The 21,836-nt window shown below is 51.1% G+C and overlaps 1 protein-coding gene across 2 annotated transcripts in view; it reads right to left on the reverse strand.

The window, feature by feature from the left end:
* LOC142559959 (uncharacterized) overlaps nt 1-21,836 on the reverse strand; it is a 38,568-nt gene extending 16,732 nt beyond the window's left edge. Inside the window, exons 1-9 of one of the 2 annotated variants that reach the window (XM_075671673.1) lie at nt 21,633-21,835; nt 20,138-20,717; nt 8,826-12,664; nt 6,041-6,165; nt 4,487-4,552; nt 4,325-4,387; nt 3,681-3,833; nt 2,938-3,000; nt 1,019-1,221 (exon numbers count right to left, since the gene is read on the reverse strand). In XM_075671673.1, coding sequence (XP_075527788.1) covers nt 1,019-1,221; nt 2,938-3,000; nt 3,681-3,833; nt 4,325-4,387; nt 4,487-4,552; nt 6,041-6,165; nt 8,826-12,664; nt 20,138-20,527 — 4,902 coding nt within the window. In that variant the 5' untranslated portion in view covers nt 20,528-20,717; nt 21,633-21,835. Of the gene's footprint in view, nt 1-1,018; nt 1,222-2,937; nt 3,001-3,680; nt 3,834-4,324; nt 4,388-4,486; nt 4,553-6,040; nt 6,166-8,825; nt 12,665-20,137; nt 20,718-21,632 lie in introns of both variants that reach the window. The other variant, XR_012823266.1, reaches the window with a different exon arrangement.

The raw sequence follows: 21,836 nt of genomic DNA on the forward strand, positions 1-21,836 counted from the left end.
CGCGGAGCTCTCAGCACACGCTGCACTCAGCCACATTCGCAGACTGCTTTCAAGATACGGGCCCACGTGTCTCTCTTCTACGCTAAGTAAGCGGCGAGAACACAGCGCGCGAAGCTATCAGCAGTCGGCACTCTGTCGGCATCGCAGATCGCTTTCAAGGCACGCTCCGCGCGGCGGTGCCTCCAGCCGAGTACGTTTGGCCACGGTTCGTAACGGCTCGACGCGGATGGATAAGGCGCTAAATAGCTATTAAACTATTATAATTATCGGACGTCATCAGCGCCCATGGCGCCGCCACCTGCAATGCTTTGCATGCGTCATCAATACTTCTTGCGACGCCGTCCGCACCGGTTCGTGTCTCCACGGCGCTATCGTTGGTACATGCAGGATCAAGTTTAATAACGCTGACAATCATACTGGGCTGCGTGGAGATGAGAAAGTGGCACAACGCTTACGTAGAGGAGTTTCTACCAGACAAGTTTCTGCGTTATTTTTTTATTTTATTTTTACTGATTTTCAGAACTCTTTCTAAAAATTATGAGGCCCTAAATAAATATTCTCCTCCCCACGATATGTATAAAGTTCAGCCTTCTTTCTTAACTGCAACACATGTCATTTTAGTCGGTTCAGCAGTAGGCTAAAGAAAGCATTCCAGCGTTTTACATGTGCTTGAATATAGGAAAACCTCAGTTGGTCTCGAGCCAAACCTTCCTTTATTTGTCAACCGCTGAAATGAAGACACGGCACAAAAGGTGGACAGAGATAACAAGGACATTTCTAGTTCAGCGACGTTCCTGTCTTGTCTCTCTTTTGTCCTGCGCGTCTTCAGTTCAACTCACCTTAGCTTGAGTTATTGTGTCGCTTGCCTTCGTATTCTCCGTTTTAATACGCACGTACTTCCATGTAGTGTCGTTCGAGGTGCCTTTCCGAAACCGCGCCGTCGTTCGCGAACGCACGCACAACTGGGAGTGAAATGTGCTGCACAACGGGTGCCGTGAGAGTGGTGCGCGCGCCTCACCGAGAGTATGCTGGCGCCGCGCTTGTGCGGGTGCTTCTCCACCCCGACGGAGAGCAGTGCGGGCAGGTTGAACCGGCGCAGCAGTCGAGCCGCGGCGCGCCAGATGAGCGGCTGCTGCACGGGGTCGGTGAAGGGCCAGCCAGAAAGGTCGGTGGACTCCTGCAGCTCGGCCAGGGGGTCCCAGCCGCGCTCGCTTATCGCCTCTGCAGCGGTGAATTAAGGAATTGAGCCGACTATTAAGGCGAACAAGCCAGTGAATGAACGAAAATCCCGACTTTATACCAACCGGAAAACGGTGTTGTGTTACAAGGATGAAAACAGATGCATAATGCGACTATATACTAGTGTCAACCAGTCCGTTGGTCGCACTGGCATTGGTTCTACAGTTCTAATATGCGGTCGCAAGTGTGACCGGGTCGCAAAGTGTGACCGCGTATCAGAACACGGTGTTTCGCGAACTGTGGTCCACGGCCACCCATGTGTTCGAGAGAGATCAAGCATGTCATTGGTGCTAGCTTTCATACGTGGGTTCGTGTCAGTTCTGAAAGGGACTCAGTGTAAGCGCCTTTATCCATCATTGTGAGCGAGGTCATTTGGACGGTAACATATGCTGCACTGTGATTGCATCGTAGCGCGGGCGCGAGGGTAGTACTGGGGTTCAGAATATTTGACTCCGAATGAACTATGGCTAGCGAAGCAGTGGCATCGAAATATCAGCGCCGAGTAACATGCGCTAAGACTATACAGCAGTTTCTCGCGGAATATTTCCCCCACTTCGTACAGTATTTCGGGCTGCGCATCAGTGTTCATCTGAAGTTGAGCCTCGACCGCATACGTAGCCCACCCGTAGGACACGAAGGCACTGTGGCGCGGAAGCGCTCAAAGCCGCCAATTCAGTTTTCGTATTCCCTGTGAGACACGCTTTTTCATGCCTGCTTTACAGAGGGATTGCTCAAATAGCGCTCTTCCTGTAATACGAATCTACTAAATAAGCGGCCCCCCTTTTTTAATATTCATTTTGGAGTGTGTTGCTCGATTGTGTCTTCCACCGTTACACGAGATGACCCATCGGTTTTAATTCGCACATTTCATGCCCTTTGTTTCGTTAACTGAGGGCTGGAGCGTTTACTTCCAGTTCTTGTTTGCCCCGTTTTCGTGGAATAGAAGGGATGCTGCCAAGCTGTGAATTTCTTTAATTTCCCTACGCATTTAAACTGCGTGAAAACTGCTCCCCTAACTTTCCTTTTCTTTCTTTTAGAGCGCAGCTCTTAGGCGCCCGTTCCTGCGGCGAGCGTCGCCGTAGGCGTCCTACCTCGTAACCAAGCGAACGAGCACAGCAAAAGATGAGAGCGAACGCGGCGCGCAGAGGGAGATGAAAGACGGGGATGGCGAAGACAGTGCTAGGAGGAAAGCGCAAGTGGAGAGTACAGTGGAATCATGAGGCGGAAAGCGGAGGAGGAGGGTATGGCGAAAGCGTGAGAAGAAAAGCGTAGTGCCGCGCACGGCGGTCTTTGAGGCGATAATAGCTACGAGATGGCGCCCGAGTAGCGCGCAACACCTGTATGGAAACAAAGCGCTGCATGAGCGGATGTCTGTCTGCGGCGTCTGCTGTAAATCACGCCCACGCGTCACAATTAGCGAGGCAGTCGCGCCACATCTCGCTCCGTTCGCAACGTGCCGCACGAGACAGATTGTCCGCGCCAACCAATACATCGCGAAATGAGAACACGTATACAGCTGCGCTCAAATATTGCATCAGGGAGTATCGTAATCACCGGTGAATGGGGGAAGGGGTTGCAGTGGATAAGCTTTGGTGTCAAGCTCGATTCTGCACAAAGGTTTTGCTGATGCGAGCTCCTGTTAATGTGGCCGTGCAGACGTGCGCGCTACATTTACTCATGACGAAGAACCGAGCTTACCTTTGTTCAAGCACTCCTTGTACAGGTGCCTGGCGGTCATCAGTTCCGGGTATTTCTCCTGGGCTGTGAGCGCAAGCCACCCACACAGTTAGATTTGACACCAACACCGCAACGCACGAAGCTCGTGTACTTCTATAGATGCGAATCTCGCGACAAAAAGACTGCACGCGATCTCGTGATGACAAGATGAAACATGTTGGGGCGCCCACTAGGTACATGGAGACCAAGGTTAAAGGTCGTATACCTACTGTTCCATCCTCTCCTGCATGTTCCAGCGCAACAGCGACCAAACACAGTCTGTGAGCCGAACAAAAGGTCGTGCAGTAGACAGCAAGAGCCACTAGTTACAGCCACCGCTATTTACAAGCGTTTACACATAAAAACGTACGCGCAAGTATATAATTAGTGAGGACGTGTTTGACGAGCTCTGATGTCCACAATCTCTGACGTTTTCGCCGTTTAATACCGAGATACTTGGGCACGCTAACTGCTGTGCTGGCCTGCTGTTCGGGCGAACACGAGCGGCCCATGGTAGTTATGCTCACAAGTAAAACGCATAGCAACGTGTACATAAGCAATTACTGCACTTTACAGATGATCGGCAATCGGGTTTTTCGATAAATTCTATAAGCAAGGCCGCTTTCGTGGCTAGCGCGTCTGTGTAGCTAGGCTGCAACCAGAGGCTCGATCAAGCCCTTTTGTACGCCGCCAATTAGAGTGGGTTGCCGAGGGAGAACGCATACACTTGATCACGTTGAGCACGCCGTCTTCGAGGGCACGGTGGGCAATGATGCGAGGAGACTCGGTCACGTCTCGGTGGGCACACACGAACTGGTAGAAATCCGAGCAGGCGGACTTCAAGTAGTCCTTGGTCAGATGCTTAACGTACGCCGATCCTAAAGACGAGGGAAAAAACATATGAAAGGGAGAAGCGGTCAAGAAAGTCGTTATAAGACAACGCATCGGTCCACAGCTCCTTTCATGGTTCACTGTTGTTGCTTACACTCCAAAAAGTATTTACACCAACTGAGGCGTACCTTCTTCCCCAACAACGACCGCCATTGCTCTTGCTTGCACATCCTTACAAAATTTACTACAAATTACAAAAATTACTGGAGGGAACTCGGGCGTAGCAATCATTTCGAATCGGTGGCTTTGAAACGGAATAGTTCTTTGAAAATGCTCATTTGCAATCACAAAGGCGTTCGAAGACAGAAGGACGAAGTTTAGGTAAATCCGTGTACTATAACCATCACTGCCAAGATAACCATCTAGATTGCAGCTCCCATTTATTAACGCAATACGTTCGAGTTTTCTCTAATTTTTGTAGAAAACACTGTAGCGCATGCCTGAGAGTCAAAGGAGGCGTCGGGAACGCGTTTCCTACCTCTGGTCAAGCATCGAGCATCTCTGCATACTGGAGGCGCAGCATGCCAGAAGCCACCGTTGGCTGGAAAGAAAAATACAAAGCGAGGAGGTTCAGTCGACGAAACCAGCTTGCGTTCTTTTTTTTTTAACAACGCGAAGCTAGCAGCTTCAAGACCCTCACCTGGGCCTGCCTGGACTGCCTTGAACTTGGAAGCGTTCAGGACGAGGTGGCGATCCAGTACGAAAGCTGAAACGCGAACGCACCCCACAGTGAGAGAAAAACAAAAGCAACAGCCGAAACAAAGAAATAATAATAATAATAATAATAATAATAATAATAATAATAATAATAATAATAATAATAATAATAATAATAATAATAATAATAATAATAATCCTTCCGATTTTTTTTTGCGCGCCCGTTCAAAGTTGATCATCGCCTTTAATGTGCTTTGCGGAAGGAAGGCTTTGAAGAGTAGGAAAGGCAACAGCAACCGCAGCTTCGTGCCTTACGAATCGAAGTGTGGCGAAGGAGCAGCTAGCAAAGCACATCGGCGGGAACTTCCCGCTTTGTCATGGTGTCCTTGCCATAAGGAGCCTATTAACAGCGCCCGGAAATTCGGCGACGGCGAGGAGAGTTACCGCGGCTACTGATTCGGACGAAACTTCCATCAGTCGAACGCCTCTACAACGAAATGACCTGTATAACAAAGGATGAATTATCTCTCGTCCAAATTCTTATCCTCCATACGCGTTGTGAACACCTCTACAGCAAAGACTACTACAACGGATTTGGCTGTGCAACGAAAGGGTTTAGGTCACCCCGAAGGCTGATTTGTTGCTTTACAACGAACGCCACGCAACGATGCCGCCACTGCGGCACCGCTACAGTGTTGATCTTTGATAAGTTTCGCACGAAAGCGGCCCAAACTCTCGAAGATGCTTTCGAAAATCGCGACGTCACCTTTGCACAACGTTACTGAGGTTTACGCGCGGAATTGAAAAGAAAGGAGACTTTGGATTCCATTTTTTTCCCACTGGACACACATCTTTGCTCGCGTCAGAGGAGGGTGACTTGCCGGGGCTCCTGACGTCGTGCATCCTTCCAAGATTTTTCCTTCCTCCATGCATGCACATGAAACACCGCACGAGCAGTGCGTCGTATGTCGTCTTCCCGCCTGCCTATGCCAGTGTTTTCTGCTGGAAAACGTTGTTTTTAACCAAAATTTCATTTTGGTTAAATTGGCTCAAAAAAGCACTATTGCAGAAATACTGGCAAAGCCGCGGCGCTGGCAATTGCATAACTTTCTTACTACAAGCCTTTAAATGGCACCCAAGCAGACGACGCGTGCACCTGATGCTCATCGGATGCCGTGTAAAGTCCCAGCACGTCGCATCCGAGATTTTTCAGCACGGTGCGGGCAGACGTAGGCGCCACTTATCTCGGAAGTCATGCTGCAGTCACGCGGAGGTGTCACGCTTGTTCTAAAACGTTCCAGGTCATGTGTCACATGTGGCAAAGAATAATTGCTTTTTTTTTCCTTTATTCATCATCGGGAACGACCATTTTCACGAGCCTTTCGTGACCCATCCACTCGCATTTCAAAGGTAAAATCATGCACGGAGGCTGCGCTATCTCAAACCTGGTTCGTTACGCGGCCTGAAATTTCGCCGAAGGTGTCGTTTATTCCGCTGCCTGACTCGCGGCAATCCTTCGCACACTCGATTTACTCACGCTGCCTCGACTGAGTCCTGTGGCCGCTCATGGTGATGAGCAGCGCAAGGCCTACGACGGCCACGACCACCACCATGGAGTACGCCATCAGCTCCTTGTTCGGCATGCCGCGCACCTTGCGGCCCCTGCGAGAAACGTGAGGTACATGCGGCTAGGATGGCAGAAGGCATTGGTTCGTCGCAAACTCCCCGTTTCCCTATTCAAGTACGGGCGAGACGCCGAAAGGCTTTCCAAGAGGAGTCTGTGAAGCAATACGTAAATGACATTTCTTGCATTTCAGGCAGAAAAGTTATCTTCTGCTGACTGCTGGAAGCAGAGTTGACACAGCTCTCAAGTTTTCTTATTTGCTGAAGTTCGGCGAGCGTCGAAGCCAAGTTGAAGAGCAAGATCAAAAGGACAGACTGGTGGGCTAGTTGGTATGGCATTTGTTAACACAGTAGCGCAGAAGCAGATGAAGGACGAAAGAAACAGACGGGACACAGCGCTGTGTCCCGCCTCTTTCTTTCGTCGTCCTTGGGCTTCTAGCCTACTGTGTAAAAAATGAAGCCTAAGGTTGCTAAAATGCGTACCGAGATCCTGCAAGCTGCCATTCAGAATGTCTAAAGTGAACAACAATAATTCGTTGAATGGTTTAGAGCTGACGTGCAAGCAGTACACTGTTTTGCAAAAGTTCGATTAAAGAAATAGTAATACGTTTCAGAGTTACGCTTGTAGATAAATTGTTAAGCTTTGCACAAATTTATGCATTTCCCAGCTCTGTGAAACGCAGGGTGTTTGAGTAAACACTTTCAAAAATTTTTAACAGTTGCCTGTGGCAGACAGTATGATTCTAGTCTATGGGTTGGTCTGCTTGAAGAGGCGGAAATAGCACAAATAGGTTAGATGCATAATCGACTCATTAACAAAAAATCACTAATTAAGCTTTTTACCTAATTACCTTAAGGCACGTATTTCAATTTACAAATTCCAGCGGATGAGACTGCAAGGCATATCCACTTGTGGATGACACCATTTACGAGATATGCTCCGGCAAACTTGCAGTAAAAATGCGCTGTCAATCCACTTACTTTCTTAACAAAACGTCATTTTATGCATTCAAGCACAAAAGCAACCGGAACGCCAATGCATTTCTCCGCAATGTTCGGGAATTAATACCGCGAAAGTGTCATCCTCAGAATTCGTTCCAAGCGGATCCGCCTTGCGAATTCCCCAGCTAGAATTTGTGAACTACAATATGTGCCACAAGGGCAACTACTTAACATGTTAATTAGTGAACTTTTTTATTAGATTATGCACTTAAATTTTCTGTGCAAGTAATGTCCGTCTCCTCGAGTAGGCCAGCTCGTGGACTAGAATTTTGCTATCTGCCACAGGCAATTAAAAAAACATTGAGAGCGTTCGCTGAAATACCCAGTATGTTTTGAATGCGAAGTTATAGGGCGTCTTAAATCTTCCAGTTTTGTGGACTTCCAAAAGTCAGCATATAATTTAGGTAACTCAAGTAAACTTCATCGAACTTGGTTTCGTAGATGCCGAGACTAACAATTTGACCATTTCTTTGTATCTGGACAGGAGCTCCCGAGTTAAAGCATCGTCCTAAGAAATGGTAAGCCCGGCAAGGGCGTGCAAATTTGACAGTTACTGATACGAAATAGCATCCCCTGGAATTCCATAAGGTCCACAAAATCGAACAGCTGCTGCTCTATTGGATCCACGAATCCGATAGCTTCGGAATTTCGACACGGAGGTCATTGACCAGTGCGTTTGATATTCTAAGTTGAAACCTATTGCAGCGACAGGGAATGCGTAACATGACATGTAAACCGAGATTCCCGCCGAACGTGAGAATTACAAGGAAAGCATATTAAAGTAGCAAAGACTTAGGAAAGTAGTTATTTAGAAACTAGTTTCGCACGAGTGACTTTCTAGCAGTTAAGCTCCCAGTTTCCAATATAAAAATGCCGTGCCAAAGCATCCGCAAAAACAACACAATTATTTCGCTCCTGTCTAGCAGTACAGTAGCGCTGCGTTTTGATATGACGGCATCCTAATGTTGATGAGCGAAATACGTCGAAACGGTAATTAATCCATCTAGTCGACGTGATTGTGCGTACTCGGCTAAGATAAGGGCATCTCGGAGCAAACAGCGTAGAAACCCGCCTGAAGCCCCCTCCACTTCTTTAGCTACCGGCAATGGCAGGGAAAAACGCGACTGAAGCACGATGGTGATATTCAATGACATAACGTATCAGAAAGTACACATTATGTTCCCATGCGCAAGAGAACGGTATATGTAGACATAGTGGCTATAAATAAACGTTTATTAGCAAAAAGGTACCGGCACTTGTAACTATATTCTGCAGGCTGTGAGCGACTACGAATAGCGGAGGGAAAGGAAGCCCCAACGTGCACAGTTTCCATTCATTCATTCATTCATTCATTCATTCATTCATTCATTCATTCATTCATTCATTCATTCATTCATTTTCTCCCATACTTTGTACCCGCCGCAGCAGGCCACTTACGATGTACACATGTTGCGTCTCATGCAGCAGCCTCATACATTGAACAGCATCACGCGTATATTGATGTGATGTGCCCGCTTCCACAGCCCATAATTCCGCGGGAAATTTCTGGCTGTGCCAGATACGTCACCCGACTGTACTATCGCGCTCAGTGTGCGCTACAACGTGCGAACACTTTGCCAAACGCTAATTCGTTGCAGCTGTCTTTACCCCCTCCCGCATAGTGCAATCGACAGTTAGCTACACAGAACGGCGCTTACCTCCTAATGAGCTTCTTAGTGGAGCCGTGACCTCCGTAGACGTGTCCGGACGGCAGCATGTCGTCGTCGTCATCTTCATCGTCCAACATGTTCTTGTCGTCAAAGTTCTTGTGCGCGTACGAGACCACCATGTCAGCGGGCTGCCACGAAGCACCCCCGCTGGACTTGTTCTTCGAGTCGCGCGAGCCGCTGTTGTCCGAGGTGTCGCCGAAGTCCACCCGAACTTGGACGTCGGGCACGAAGTTGTCGGGAAGGTTGTGTCCACCTCGTTCCACGACGCGCGCCCTCGTCTGGGCGTTGACGCGCAAGTGCTGCGGGGTCGACAGGGACCGCGCCGACGGCTGCTCTCTCTCGCGCCTCTGGTGCACCTCTCGCGACATGGGCGCCATCGGCGCCGCGCGAGCACTGCCCGGTATGGGGCGAATCTCGCGCTGCCAAAACTGCTGCCCGTCCACCTCCATTCGAGTTGTCGTCGTCTCGAAGGCCACGGGCTCCCTGGACGCTTGGTTGTCGGGAAGCCTCAGCGCTCCCTTGGATGGAACTTCGTCGTCGGGGTACTTCGGCGCGCCGCCCAGACCCTTGTAGCGGTATGTACCGACGCGTGTCCCGTCGGGCTTGATGTGCTCTTCATACTCGTACTCATGTCCCTGCCACGGCAGGTTGACCGGTATCGGAGGACCACGAGGCACTTTCTTCTTCTCTTCTTCCTGCTTTTCCTTGTCCTTGCCTTCGCCTTTCTCGATAGCCTCGGCGGACTTGCCCTTCGCTTCAGCTTCCGACTCACTGCCGACAACCTTCTTATCGTCTTTCTTGCCGTCCTCCAACTTGCCCTCGGCGTCCTTCTTGGCAACCTTCTTGCCCTTCTTGCCGGATTTCTTCCTGTCCTCGGTGAGTTCCTCTGCGTCCGTCATCAGACTCACATCCTCGGTCTGCTTCGTGTCCGGATAGATCCAGTTCATAAACCTCTCGTACAAAGACATGCACTGCACGCCTACGGCGGCGCCCAGCGGCTCTTGGTCCTCGTAGCGGTCGTGGTCCTGGATGGACCTGTCCCTCCTTATGTCGCCGCTCTTTGGGAGCAAGTAGGCGATCTTGTAGTTCTTATGCGGGTCGTGATAGTGGTGGTGGTGCTGATGCGTGTGCACTGTAGTCGTTGAGATGACCTGGGACGGCGGAGGCGAAGGCGGCTGCATCATGGGAAACGGATACCCGGGCAGGGGGGAGTCGAAGTTTGGATCCCTCGTGAAGCTAACGTGAGGCATTTCTTCGATCTCTGCCTGAGCTTCGGCGTTTTTCCTGGACCCCGCGTCGTGCGTCGCCGCCGATGACGCGCGGGTCTTAACACGCGCGTTGGTCGCCTTGGACACCCTTATCTCGTCGACCTGCACTTGGACGTTGCTCATGACTCGTTCTATCGAGGGCTCCTTCGACGTCTCGATGAACACGTCCTTGGTCTTGCTGTCTCCGTCGTCCGCCTGACGCTGCCTGCTTTCGTTTTGAATCTGGTACTTGAACATGACACCTTCGACGCCGTCTAGCTGCGCCTGCACAATGGGGGCGTTGCGGCGCCCTCCTCCTCCCTGCTGCTGAGTGAGAATCTGGTGAATCCTGCGATCCATGCGCATCGGGACGCGCCCGGAGCGAGGGTCGTACTGCACGGGCATTCCCTGCATAGCCATCGGCTGCATGGCCATGGGCTGCATCGGCATCCCCATCATCGGCATCCCCTGCATGGGCATCCCTTGCATGGGCATCGCCTGCATCGGTACGCCCTGCATCTGCATTCCCTGCATTCCTCCCATCTGCATCCCCTGCATCTGCATGGCCAGCATCTCTGGCGACGGGACACGCGGCGGGCTTCCGTAGCCGACGGCGGTGGGAGACAGCTTGCGGTTCATCGAGTACATCCTGCCCGGGTCTCCAGATCGCCTAGACAGGCGCACCTGTGCGTACTGCTGTCCCATGGGGCCCTCCATCTCGAAGCTTGTCTCTTGATACGCCTCGGCGTTCTCGTCGTCGTACGCCTTGCGCCGCTGTGGAGAAATCATGCGGGGGGACGCGGACCTCGCCAGCCCGCGGCGGCCCCTCATCGACCTGCTTCGGGACGCGGGCCTTCCGGTGCCGTCAAAGACGCCCGCTGTGCGGCTCCACCACTCCGTCCTGAGCTGCGGCGTCTCTTCGATGTGTTCGTAGCGCTCGCCCTTCGGCCGGCTGGGACTTCTGCGAGGCGTGGCCTGCATCGCGAACGCGTTGTCGCTAGGGGGCTTCGCTTGTACCGTGAACGACTGGTAACCGGCGGGGGACTTCCCGAGATTGTCCGCCGATGAAGCAGCAGAAGGCTTGACAACTTTCGCGACGCCCTTGTTAGTAGCCACAAGAAACTCGTAGTTGTCGTGCCCGGGGCCGTTCGTTCCCAGGATGAACTGGCGGTACTTCCCAACCTCGGCCGCCACAGTTTTAGGAGAGGTACCATCCGGTAAGACGCTGCAAAGGAAGTCATGGTACCTGCCAAGTTCCTGAGCCACATTCGAAGGTGTCGCACGAACAGGGTATCCCGAGCGTTTCCTACCAGCCCGGACGTCCAGAAGAAAGTCCTGGTACTGGTCCGGCGGCAGGAACATCGCCTGTTGAGCCGCTCCTTCTTCGGGGTTCTTCGGAGCGTCCTGTCCTGGCGCATCCGCCGCTGCGCCTTCCTCCTTTTTGTAGACATCTCCCTTGACAAGCATTAGCGGCTGGCTCTCGTATCGGTACAGCATGCCGGCTTGCATAAAGTTGCGGTCAGTCGTGGGTCGAGGATCAAGCATCTCGTCCTCCCTACCTTGGTCCTTCTTGCGGGAGCGACGCGATGCAGACCTCTCGTCTTCCTCGCCCCTTCTCTTCGACCACGTCCGGCTCCGTCGCTTAGAACCGCTGCGCTTGCGGCCGTGGTCACTCGAACCGTGCCGCTTCTTGTTTCGGCGGTCTTCGGACGATGAAGACGAAGAAGAGGAGGAGGATGACTGGTCCCTGCGGGACTTGTGATGGTGCTGCTTGTCCTCGTCTTCGTACCGCGTCTTCGATCGTTTCCTTCGGCCACGTCTGTCGTAGTCATCGCTGTCGTCCCGTGACCGGTGCGAGGACGACCTCTGGCGCGGACTGCGTCGCACCTCCATGTCGTCCTCGTAATCATCTGTTGCCCTCCTCATGGCGCGCAGGGGTCCCGCTCGCGGCCTCCTATCAAAGCTTCCGCTGGGCTTGCTGCTCGGAACGTTCGCCGCGTCCTCCGGGGCGACATCGTCCTTGTCGAAGGCTTCGATGTCCTGACGTATCTTCTGGATGATGCGCTCAGCCCGGCTTCCGGAATCCTTCGTCACGGGCAACCTTGTCTCAGACGGTGCTCCTCTGGGCAGCTCGTCGTAGTAGTAGTCATCTTCCCTACGACTCCGTGGCCGTTCCCGCATAGGAGGGCGATCATAGTCGGGCGACGGGTACCTGCCCCGATCTGGCGAGTATCTGTCCCTCGGAGGTCCGTACATGTCCGGTGGTCTGTCGTAGCCTCCTCCCATGGGTGCCATGTCGTAACCCCCGTAGCCACCTCCCATCGGTGGTCTGTCGTATCCCATTGGGGACCTCTCGTAGCCTCCCATCATTTGGGGATAGCCGCCTCCCATGGGTAATCCCCCGAAGCCGCCTCCCATACCGCCGAATCCTGCACCCTGCATGGGTCCCGCCTCGTACTGCGGCTTACTCTCCAGGTACATCTTGCCGCGAACTACGTTTTCGCCGACAAGCTCCTCGTACGACTTGACGGCCGCCATGTATTCCTTCTTGGGCCCTTCCTGCTTCGCACCGGTCATCACCTAAGAGGGCAGTGACAAATTGCGAAGTTGTTACAACGCTTGCCTTTCGCGAACTTTAACACAATACACAAAGCTAAGTATAGGTGTTTGAATAGTTAAATGTTTGAATAGAATACGAATGTGAGAATTACAGGCCTCCAATATCTAATAGAATAATTTTCCTGCTTCTCAAAATCAAGGTTCTTTAATGTATGTGTTGCTATATGCAAATCAGTTCAATGTGACAGCTTGTAAGTTCAAGACCAAATGCACACTTATAGGCTGGCTTACGAGTGGAATTGGCCTATAGACGACCGCACGCCAAGTTTCATCCTAGACGCCAGCGCTCGTTTCTCCCCTGGCGGAACGATTTCATCTCCAACGGGTGTAGGCTTCCGCCGCCGCTTCCCTTCACGGTCGCGCGCGCGTTCAGTTCGCGCTGCGCGCGAAACGTCTCGTGTTCGCGACGGCGCCTCTTCGGATGACCGGAAATTATTATTGTGTTGTTAACTGCACGACAGCAATGTAAATACGAAAGGGTTCATTCCACCAGTGAAATTCTGCCGATTCACAAGAAAATGGTACGAAAAATGCAGACGACAGACATGGATTACTGCGGTGCGCCGAGCGAAGTAAACAACTGGCAAACGAAGCGACCTCGTTCATTGATCACTCCTGAGTGTATGACGGTTTTTATATGTAACCCACATGAATTTAATAATTACTCGGTACATAATCCTTTTATTCATATAAAAACTAAGTTGTTCGACGAGCGCTTGTCCTGTCTTCTTTCTCGTGTTTCGTTTGTGTGTGCGCTGCCCAAGAATGAAAACCACTTCTGTTGTATGCGTTAGCAGTGGCCGAAGCTCACGCGTCCCGAGAAATTGAATATGTGCACGATGCATTGAACATGAGCGGAGTTCGTTCCCGCTTCACCACTGCACCGATCGATCGACTTACTGGACGATACACGCCCGCGTCTTGGTCGCGACGGCATTGCTGAAGCAGGAATGATTACTAATACTTTCAACTTCCGTCTCTTGAGCACTGTTAAAAAATGGCCAAGCTGTCTACATTGCTGTCTATATTCCATATTGTAGGGGACGTACTAGTTAAAGTTGTGTGCGCATGTCGTACTTGTGCTATGCAGCGATATATTTTGTTTATTTCCGCACAGTGTCGATGGAAGTCCGTTGTCGCCATCAGAGGCAACACAGATTTGTAGCAAACATATTGTGAGAAACTGCAAAAATGACTTTTTCCGGCGGCACATACTGACGATTTTTCCGGCGGCACATACGATGTCGTTTCCAATTACCTGCTCAGCGTCACTTACATGGTTAAGCAGACGCTGCCCTTTCGCCGCATTGCAGCCATAAAAATATACGTCAAGCGTACCCACCTTCTTAAAGGCAAATAGAAGCGTGTACAGTCTGTTTCACACTTAAGGGAAAACTCGGAACGTATTGCATCGCGATGCGGCAAGGAATTGAGTCGTGCAGCGGCAGCAGCTCGAGCAGCCGCAGACGCTCGAGAGGCGGAGTCGTGATCTGCGTCGTCTGCTACGGCGGCGCGCGTTGGCCGCATTGTCGGGAAGCGTGCTACTGCCAGGGGCAGTGCACCGATTTCATCGGTACTGCGGGAACTGAGCTGATATTCTTTACTAAACGTTGTGCCTCGCCAAACTCTGAACCTTCATCGGCGATAAAGGAGTTCCACAAACTTCTTTTGACAGCATGCTTCGTTTGTTCTTTCGAATGGCCGGGGTACTGAGCGCGTGCACGTATTTCTTCACTGTGTGTGCTACCGTGATAAGCAGCGACAAGACGCACTAAGATGTGCGCGCAACGTGCTCAGTCTGTTTGACTCGAAAGGAAAACAAAGCACTCAACAATGATAACTGTGGGGGTCGAACACGATAAAACAAACGGATACGATTAAAGGAAAGGTTTAGGTTAAGACAATGAGCTGGAAGTGATTTTTCTCGACAATCATTCGCGGCACCAGACAGACCCTGCTCGCCGGCGGGGAATTGGACACGTCACGCTCGGAAATTCAGTTAGTATCTCGTCATGTCCCCAGCGGCAACGATGACAGCGCTCATCCTGGAAGGCAGTGAAGTGTAAAATGACTTGATCAGGGATGTGTTCATTCGCAGCACGTCTCAGTCGCTGACGATGGTGGATCGAACCCTATCCGCGGGCGACTGATAGAGGGGATGGTGCGGCAGCGATACTTTCAACGAGCCCCAGACATTTTAAATGATGTTGGCGCCCGGGGATCGAGGCGGCCACTCCAAGAGAGTGACTGCGCGCTGCTCTTCCAGCAGATCTTGCACAACACGAGCAGTGCGGATCGGCCACCTATCGCGTTAGAATATATAGTCGTCTTCCAGAAACGGGCCGTCAAGAATGTATGGAATCAGTACGTCATCTATGACTGCCCTGCAGCGATGAACTTACCTTCGAGGCGTATCAGTGGGCGTCGCACAACGCTTAGTAAAACATACTGGCTCATTTCACGCAGTAACGATGAGATCGGCGCCCTGCAACTGACAGTAGAACGCTTCCCGACAAATGCGGCCAGCGCGCGTCGCCGTAGCAGACGACGCCGTTCAAGATCCCGCCCCTCGAGCACCTGCGCGAGCTGCTGCCGCCGCCTGACTCAAGCGCTCGCCGCATCGCGATGCAATGCGCTCCGAGTTTTCCCCTAAATGTGAAACAGACTGTACTACACCCTTCGAATGAAATGTCCACGCGCGCACACGTAGGCACACACCGCGCGCCGCACGAAACGTGCCCAAACACGCGCAGTGCAGGAGGCAATCAAGGCGGTGCGAACGAGAGGTGGGAGAGGGGTACCACCCGCTAATAGAATTTTGCTTCGCATGCGGCGCTCTCAACGCCGGCGCAGCAGCGCCGCTCTCGGTGCCGTTCTTGTCCATGCCCATGTATATCGGCCCTTGTCTATGATATGAAATTTCCAACATTCGTTGCAACATGGCATATTATGCCTTAGTCAATCATTCGAGGAAATATAATAGCGAATTCTCGTGCCTAGCACTTCGATTCCAAAAAAAATTCAATTCGAAGAAAATATTTTCAAGATGCACGCACCCCTACTAAATACAAAAAGGAGAGCTAGACGTACTGCGTTTTACAGGTTTACTCTACGCTTATATAGCATTTTCAATTTCTTTCCTCCTCTTTTCCTAGACACTGAAAAAAAAATTGAACATTCTGCACACATTCAGTTCCATCTTTTTCTTTTCGAGCTGAATAATTACATCACAATCATCGTCAATAGCTGCAGCGCTCAGGCAGATATCATGCGCCTGACCAATGTGATAACATTCATTTAGCAAATTCTTTGCAAGTCTATGGGGGTTGAGGTAGATTCACAGAACGTTAAATATATGCCATCCTCCTGATTGCACACTAACGATAAAAGGAGTAAAGATGTCCCGCATTAAACTACACTTGCGGGTGTTCTTTACCACTGAATAAATCGAATATGTTCATTCTCTCTGGGGCAGAGTGAGCGAACTCCACCTGAAGGTTACGATTAACCACACGAAGTAACTCACAATGAAGCCGAATAAATCACGCGGGAAGATAATTATGTATAATTGAAATGTAGAAACAAGGTAACAGGTAAACTAACGTGGACAAGAAAATTAGATATGAGAACTAACGAAAGTATAGTTCAACATTAGTTTATAACAAGCTTTAACAACGATTTTGTCGTATTTCTGTCCGTTACTAATTTTATGTTATAATCTGTAGGGCTTGCTTGCTCGCCTTCAAGTGATTTTTTTCTTTATAAATCTATTTGAATGGGGAATTGCTTGTCGGTTGACTTTATGTGAATGTAGCTATTCATATGCGATGCATGCGACACATCATATTGGCAACTCCATAATCCATTACTTGTGCAGGCGACACTGTCCAAATAAACAAAGATGGCTACGACAGCCAGGTTCACGGCGGCTCTTTCGTTTGGTGCTGCACTCGTGCGTTTCTCGTTCGCTGCGTCGAATCGAGGTGTTCCGTCGAAGCCGAAAGGGTCCTTGCTGTCGATGACCTTATTTTGATCGCTGTCAACGATTTCACCCAAGAAACTGAGGATTAGCATTATGAAACATCGTTCCAGCGCACAATTGAACACGGACGAGAAGAGAAAGACAACACGAACGCCGGCGTTCGTGTTGTCTTTCTCTTCTCGTCCGTGTTCAATTGTGCGCTGGAACGATGTTTCATAATGCTAATCACAACCAACTAGCCCAGCTGTCCATACTTAGCGAAACTGAGGAAACTGTTGCGCTGTGTGTGCCAACGTCTGGCCTGCCCAGCGAGCAGCATTAGATTCCCCTTTTTTTTATGACAAAGAGCCTTTCAAGCTAGCCGGATATTTAAAAATGGGAGGTGTTTGTGCGTAGCGGGCCTTCGAACTGTGCAAACACTTGTTCGCGGAGTTGCTACTCTGGTACAGGTACAATACTCGAGTTCTTTCGATCTTCATAGGCAACTCCCCATTGAGACTCGTGTAGCGGCATGTCACATATAGCGCCTCACAATATGTAGGCAGTAACGTCTGTCTTGCTTTCAGAAGCTAAATGCGGATATTCTGCACTGAGGCTAAAGGCTGTAAAGTTACCTGGTGAGTGTGCCTCGGAATAAAAAAAAAAACAAATGAGAGCTCCCTTTGAGGCCGCACCTTTCTACTTATAGTTAGCCGATACGTGGTCGTCTGCGCCCGATGACTGGTGCTTGTTCGTGCTTGCAGCGCGCAGTGTTCGAGGCACAGCTCGGGCTTGCGAACACAGCAGACACCAGCCACGCGCATAAATGCCCAAACCAAAAGTGAAACGCGAGAAGTGAATAACAAGCAATCGGACCAAGTTGAGTTTCGGCAAAGAGGCTTCCAAAATTTAGCGAAGGTTTTCTTTTGGGCAAAGTCCCTTGTGTTAGTGTAAATGCATGACATGGAAACGAACTGAACCAGTTGTAATGGAATTTAGGTGTGCGCACAGAGTCGGAAAGCACACTAGCGGCGCTGTGCGCAGGTCGAAAGCTCAAAGCTGGAATGAGCGCTGTTTGCTGTTGCTTCTAATGTTTTGTGGGCAAATAAACTGACAACTCAACGTGTTGAATGAGAAAACAGCGCCTTCTGCTTGCACCGCTAAACTGAAGCATCCTATGAAAACGATATGTCGCCTCGCGGCATAACATGTGTCATGATTAACTTAAGACCTTCCGAGGCAGTTATCACTCCTGCTACCGTGCCTGAAGGCAAAACTACATTACGAAAATATTCCTACTGCTTAAAGCATTAGTGACACTAATCCTGGGGACAACCGTATAAAGGAAACGAAACCAAAGGAAGTGTTAACGTACATCACTAAAATTTATCAAAGTGCCTGCCTAAACAAAGCACACTCCGCATTTTAAACGCCAGCAAAATATTGAAAGCAATGTTCTGCTCTCCGGGAAAAAAGCCCCTAGTGAAGTGTTTCGAACAAACTGGTACAGTACCAGTCGTCGCCTTTTCCCAATGCGAAGTTTCTTATCCAAGTCGCGCTCCGACGCACATCGTCTGAATCTTTCGCGAAAGATGAAATCATACATTGCTGTCTTTCCACCGCGATGACACGCATAATGTTACACAAACGAGAAGAAAGGGCGTTAACCGAGGGGCCCGATTTTTATTAATCATATCATATAATAAGCCAATAAACATTGACACCAAGAAAAACACAGGGTAAATTACTTGTACTTACTAACTGAATTAAAGAAATGATATATTGAGGAAAATGAAAGTGGATGAAAAAACAACTTGCCGCAGGCGGGGAACGATCCCACGTATTCGCATCACGCGTGCGATGGTCTACTAATTGAGCTACCGCGGCGCCGTTTCCCCACCCACTTTCTTGGGTATTACTGTTTCCTACTAGAACCCTGGGAGTGTTAGCCAGCGCCATCACTCAAACCTTGGCGGCGGATGTGGAACATCCTTTTGCCGCAGGCGTCGCGAGTATGTGATCTTTTTGGATGAAGGCAACTGGTGTAAACTGGTGTCAATGTTTGTTGGCTTCTTATCATAACGGTACAGAAGTATTTCAACATCCGTATCTTTTTTTCCCTTTTCGGGCCTGTGCGCGGCGGCATCACGACGATTTGAGAACTACGAGGCATTCGGCGCATTCCGTGATAGGAGGCCCTCTTTCGCTTCAAGCTTGAACCTGGATGAGCTGTTTCTCGGTGCGACCGCTAGGGGGCGAGCATTTAGTTGGAGTATAGTATACAAGTTGCGGATATCTTCGCACTTTTGTCATTCTGGCTGTTGCGACACCTCGAGGGAGGGGCCCAAAGTGCTGCCAGGGGCCGTATTACGTAAGGATTCTTTTAGCGATAGATATTTCTCGCGTTTTCTCACTGGCTCCGAAGCCGTCATCACCGAGATCGGCTAATCGGTGCGCGGCGTCCGACCGGCGTCGGAGCCAACGCAGACAAACGAAAAAAGTGGATCACGAAAATAACTCTTAGGGATTGCGGTCCTTGTTTGCCTTACGTCGGAACCCTTGACACTTATTTTTCTTGGGCAGAAATAAACTTGAGATGAGCTGTTATACAAGTATAAAGTAGTTGCCAGTATTGCACAATTTTCAGAGTGCAACTGTATGTTATATATTAAGGTCGATGGTCATTTTTCATGTAGTGATCGAATAAGCTAGCTTTTCCGTAAAATTATTCCAGTTTACGAAATACCGGAGCCGTAGACGGCAGTAGTAACGCTGGTAGCTACATATTGTGACATTTCTTCCAATCACAACGCTTTAGATTTTTTTTTTTGTTACATGGATGATTTTGTCACAGGAAAAAAAAAAGAAGCCTGCATGTTAACGATTAAGTTGTTTCCTATCTCTACACCAGCAGCTAACTAGAATATGGTCGGTCACTTCATTAACAGCTCTGTGTCCTCTTTGTTTGAATTCTACGGAGCAAGATGGCGCCGTCAAAGCGGCCGTTCACGCAAGAAATCTATGGTAATCCGGTTAGAGAGTTTTAGCTTGTCTGTAAAGCTTTCGCGGAATACCGAGTTACCGGAGAGGTGCATGGCAGCAACGCACTGGCAGCGACGTCTTACGAGGCAGAGTTCAACGAGGGCACACAAAGCGAATACTTCAGCAACCTACCAGATTATTCTATACATAACTGCTGGTGTAAAGCATCGGTATAGCGGCATAATCGTTAACGTGCAGTCATTTAATGACTTTCCTTCGACGAGGACACTTGCCCGATCCATTTTTTTTAAAGCGCACTGTAGTCTGACAATGCGTCACAACATGTCGCTACCAGTTCTGCTGCTGCACTTCGCAGCTCCCGTAACCCGGTGACCCTTTAAAGGGTAAGGAGTTCACGGACAAGCTAAATTTCTGAGAACTGAAATAATGTTTTGCGTACGGGCTAACACTACATATCGCGATGATATTACCTGCGCGACAGGCGCGTCCGCTGCCGTGGTCGTCAAAAACGTGCCCGGCGCCGGTTGAATGGCATCGCCCGGCTGATCTGCAGCAGCCTGTGCCTCGCCCGTCTCGGCAATGGGTGGGGGCGGTGGAGGCAAGTTGGCCCCAGGCGAACCCCCAGGCGAAACCCCAGGCGGAGCCCCAGGCGGAGCCCCAGGCGCGACAGGCGGAGCCCCAGGCGCGACAGGCGGAGCCCCAGGCGCGACAGGCGGAGGTGGATTAGCCGACGGGGGTGCATTAACCTTCATACCGATGCCGGGCGGCACGGCGGCCCTGGGAGATCCACCGCCGGGCGGCACGGCGGCGCGGGGAGACCCACCGCGGGGCGAGCCCCCAGGTGGGAGGGGCGCGGCCATCGTCGTCGCCGCCGCGGGAGCAAGTGAGGTAGCGAGTGAGAGGTCCCGGGGATCACTGCAGGTGCAACTGCTGCCGCTGCTGCGAAGGGACCACCCTCATTCTACGCAAGAGCGGCACTCCGTCGATGCGAGTGTCGACAGGGGCCCGCGCGCGAAACCGCCCCGAACGAACTGCGAGTCGGGTGTCGACCTGCAAGGCAAGACGCCACGTTGTCTCGCAGACACCACGAAAACAGGACACGCTGTCATCGCTTTAGGGCGAATTATCCCTCCAGTCTTGCTTTTATTCTACCTCCAGGACAGTACATACTCCCACCCCCACCCTTGCCTTGTACATTACAAAAAATAAAGGAACATTTACCCCCATCAACCATTCAAGCTTAGTCATGGTACAAACCCATAATACTGGTAAAATGTTCATTACGCACGCACTTATTGATAGGTCTTATAGGCTCCCGTATACCTACCTGCTCGGCGGCCAGCGTTCACGGCTAGCCGATTCCAGTGATAAGGCGGGCGGAGCCAACGCCTCCTGTACCGCACAAGGCCGGTTCACTTCGATCCGAGACATCATGGTACCTTGCCTGGCTACCATATATAATATAACGGGGACGTTCCCGAGTAAGCCGCGGTGATTTCGACGTCGCCGCTTTCGTCACGCGCCGAATTTGGCAATGGAAATTTCGGTCCAAGCAGCACGACGTCGTAAAGCAGGGTGCACACGCGCTGGTGGCCCAGCGTTGCTCTTACCAGTGACGAAGCGTGAAAATCGCGAAAAGGAATGGCATCGGAATATGCTGCGCTACAGTACCGCGGCGGCCGTCATACGGGGGCAGCAAGTTCTCTAAAGCAATGAAGAATTCGAAACGGTTTTTGGATCTCTACGTAGACCAAAGTACAGGCTAACCACGTCCGCAGCGCAGGCGCTAGCAATGACACGAGGGAGTCGACCCTTCCGAGCGGCCGTGCGAACGCCGACGGCCGTTGGGTGCCATCATCGGCCGCTCCGGCCTCCGGGCCCGAGTGGCGACCGACGGCTCGCCGCAGTGCGCGGTCGCCCGCGACCGCTTCGCAGAAGAGAGAGAGAGCGGCGGCGGTCGCTTACCCTTTCGAGAAGAGCGCAATTTTTCCTCGGAATGCCGCAGTCAGGGAGGGCCCATTGGTCTCCGAACAGCTGCGGGCCTCGCCACGCGCGATGGTAGCACACGCCAATGGCGCGCAGGCCCGCCCAGTCCTTGTCGTCTTCGGCGCGCGTGGCGAGTGGACGTCGTCGCGCGCGCCCTTCTGCGACGTCCTCTTCCTCGTCCGT

The sequence above is a fragment of the Dermacentor variabilis genome, chromosome 10 (genome assembly GCF_050947875.1).
Source record: "Dermacentor variabilis isolate Ectoservices chromosome 10, ASM5094787v1, whole genome shotgun sequence".
Lineage (NCBI taxonomy): Eukaryota > Metazoa > Arthropoda > Arachnida > Ixodida > Ixodidae > Dermacentor > Dermacentor variabilis.